Raw genomic sequence first — 1,803 nt, 5'->3', positions numbered from 1 at the left:
AAAAAAAAAAAAAAAAAAAAAAAAAAAAAAGGTACGTCACTTCCTCCGTTTTGAAAAATTCAATAAAAAATAATAATAAATTTGTTTCATTGATCTACACACACGAGAAGGTAGGCCTAGAATAGAATATCATATAACAACAGTTCTCTAAATTTTAAATGCCTATAATTTTTTTTTATTTTATTTTGTAAATTGTAAATTTTAAAATTTAAATTTAGGTTCTAGTGATTTATATGTACCTCACTCAGCAGCTTGAGGATTTCAGAGCCAATCCCATAACCTGAAAGGAAGCAGCAAAAAATAAATAAATAAACATTAACTAATATTCTTGTTAAAGAATCCAAGTTATTATTGTTATTTCGTTTTTTTTTTTTTAGAATACATTATTTTATGAGAAATACATACACACACATATATTATTATTATTATTATTATTATTATTATATTATAATATTTTCAGTTTTTATAACAAATAATAATAGTAGTAGTATGATATAAGAATTATATCAGTATTATAACACTAATTAATATTGCTATTACTATAAATAAAATATTGTGCGTGTGTATTAAAAACAACATATAATTCTTAGCAATACTTACGATTACGGTTACTATAATTAGAAAAATGCATATACTAAGTGGAAACAGGTGGCATCACTTCAGACCTCTGAACTCCTTCATCACATAGAAGTCCTCCAGATAAAGCAGCTTCCCAATCCAGGGGTCATAGGTGTAGTAGTACATAGCAAAGCCAACTACTGTATAACCTGATGAGGAAATCATACACGAGGAAGGTTAGCACACCAGGGTTCAAGAGAAGAGAAGAGGAAGAGAAAGAGAAAGAGAACAGTTACGGGATTCGGATTCAGCGGCTCTGACGTCACCACTAACGCATGACGCAGAAAGATAAACTACATCACAAACGTAGCATTAACTAACAGCACCGCAGCCATGATATAAATAGGCGTTTTTGTAACAAAGTGAACACTGATGTTTTTGGCTTGCCTTCAACGGACTGTTTATCTTTCGGTACTTCAGTGACGACGCAGTGATAAAACGGATGATCTCCGAAACCGTCCTCGAGCAGCTCTGAAAAATAAACAAAGAATAGTCATATATAATCATATTATACACGGAAAGCGTAAGGTTTGGATTCGAAGACCGAATAACGGTCTGTAGGCCTACCTTTCTCGGTCAGGACGACCCGTTCCTCCATTTCCTCAAACTTCGCAAGTTCCTAGAATTAGTTAAATAGCGTAAATTATGTCGCAAATATCAACATGTAAACACCGTCAACGAATAATTGTTTTAAAACACCGTCATAGTCGTGTTGTTACCTTTATGAGTCGCAGTATGTCGGACACGTCCTTGGGCTCGGCTTTCCGTAATATAAAACTGGCCATTTTCTTCTTTTACTCTTCTTCCCTTTTCTTACTAGTCCTCGGTATGTGAAAAGTAGTAAGATTTGTTTCTTCATTCGGTTCCAAGGGGGTTACCCTCAGCAGAAAGTCTGGGTTTCTCACCCTATCAGCGCGGAATCACATTAAGTCCGGAGCCACAGGAAGCGCTTTGTCTGAGTGAGAGCTGAGCTGAGCTCCTGCGCTATTTATAGGCGCGGCGCTCTGACGTCAGCAACCGTAAGTGCTGAGTAGCTCTGACTCGTCTTCTTCCTCTTCTTCTGGTGTTTTATGGCGGTTTGGCAAACCAGCGAAAGAGGTTATATCAGGTTTATTTTCCAAATCAGAAATGAATTTTTTAAATTCTTGCCCATTAGCTATTAAGCTTCTCGCATTCCACTGAAAT

At 35.6% G+C, this 1,803-nt stretch overlaps 1 protein-coding gene across 1 annotated transcript in view; it reads right to left on the bottom strand.

Annotated features, from left to right (window-relative positions):
• Positions 1–1,599, bottom strand: part of LOC107665649 (diamine acetyltransferase 1-like) — a 1,963-nt gene extending 364 nt beyond the window's left edge. The window contains exons 1-5 of the mRNA XM_016456656.1: positions 1,338–1,599; positions 1,186–1,237; positions 1,006–1,089; positions 666–767; positions 240–280 (exon numbers count right to left, since the gene is read on the bottom strand). Of these exons, the coding sequence (XP_016312142.1) occupies positions 240–280; positions 666–767; positions 1,006–1,089; positions 1,186–1,237; positions 1,338–1,403 (345 nt within the window). The 5' untranslated portion in view covers positions 1,404–1,599. The remainder of the gene's footprint in view (positions 1–239; positions 281–665; positions 768–1,005; positions 1,090–1,185; positions 1,238–1,337) is intronic.
• Between the last annotated feature and the right edge of the window lie 204 nt (positions 1,600–1,803).

Source organism: Sinocyclocheilus anshuiensis, unplaced genomic scaffold (assembly GCF_001515605.1).
Source record: "Sinocyclocheilus anshuiensis isolate Anshui unplaced genomic scaffold, SAMN03320099.WGS_v1.1 scaffold245, whole genome shotgun sequence".
Lineage (NCBI taxonomy): Eukaryota > Metazoa > Chordata > Actinopteri > Cypriniformes > Cyprinidae > Sinocyclocheilus > Sinocyclocheilus anshuiensis.
The sequence above is the reverse complement of the archived record's forward strand: the minus strand, read 5'-3'. Positions and strand labels throughout refer to the sequence as shown.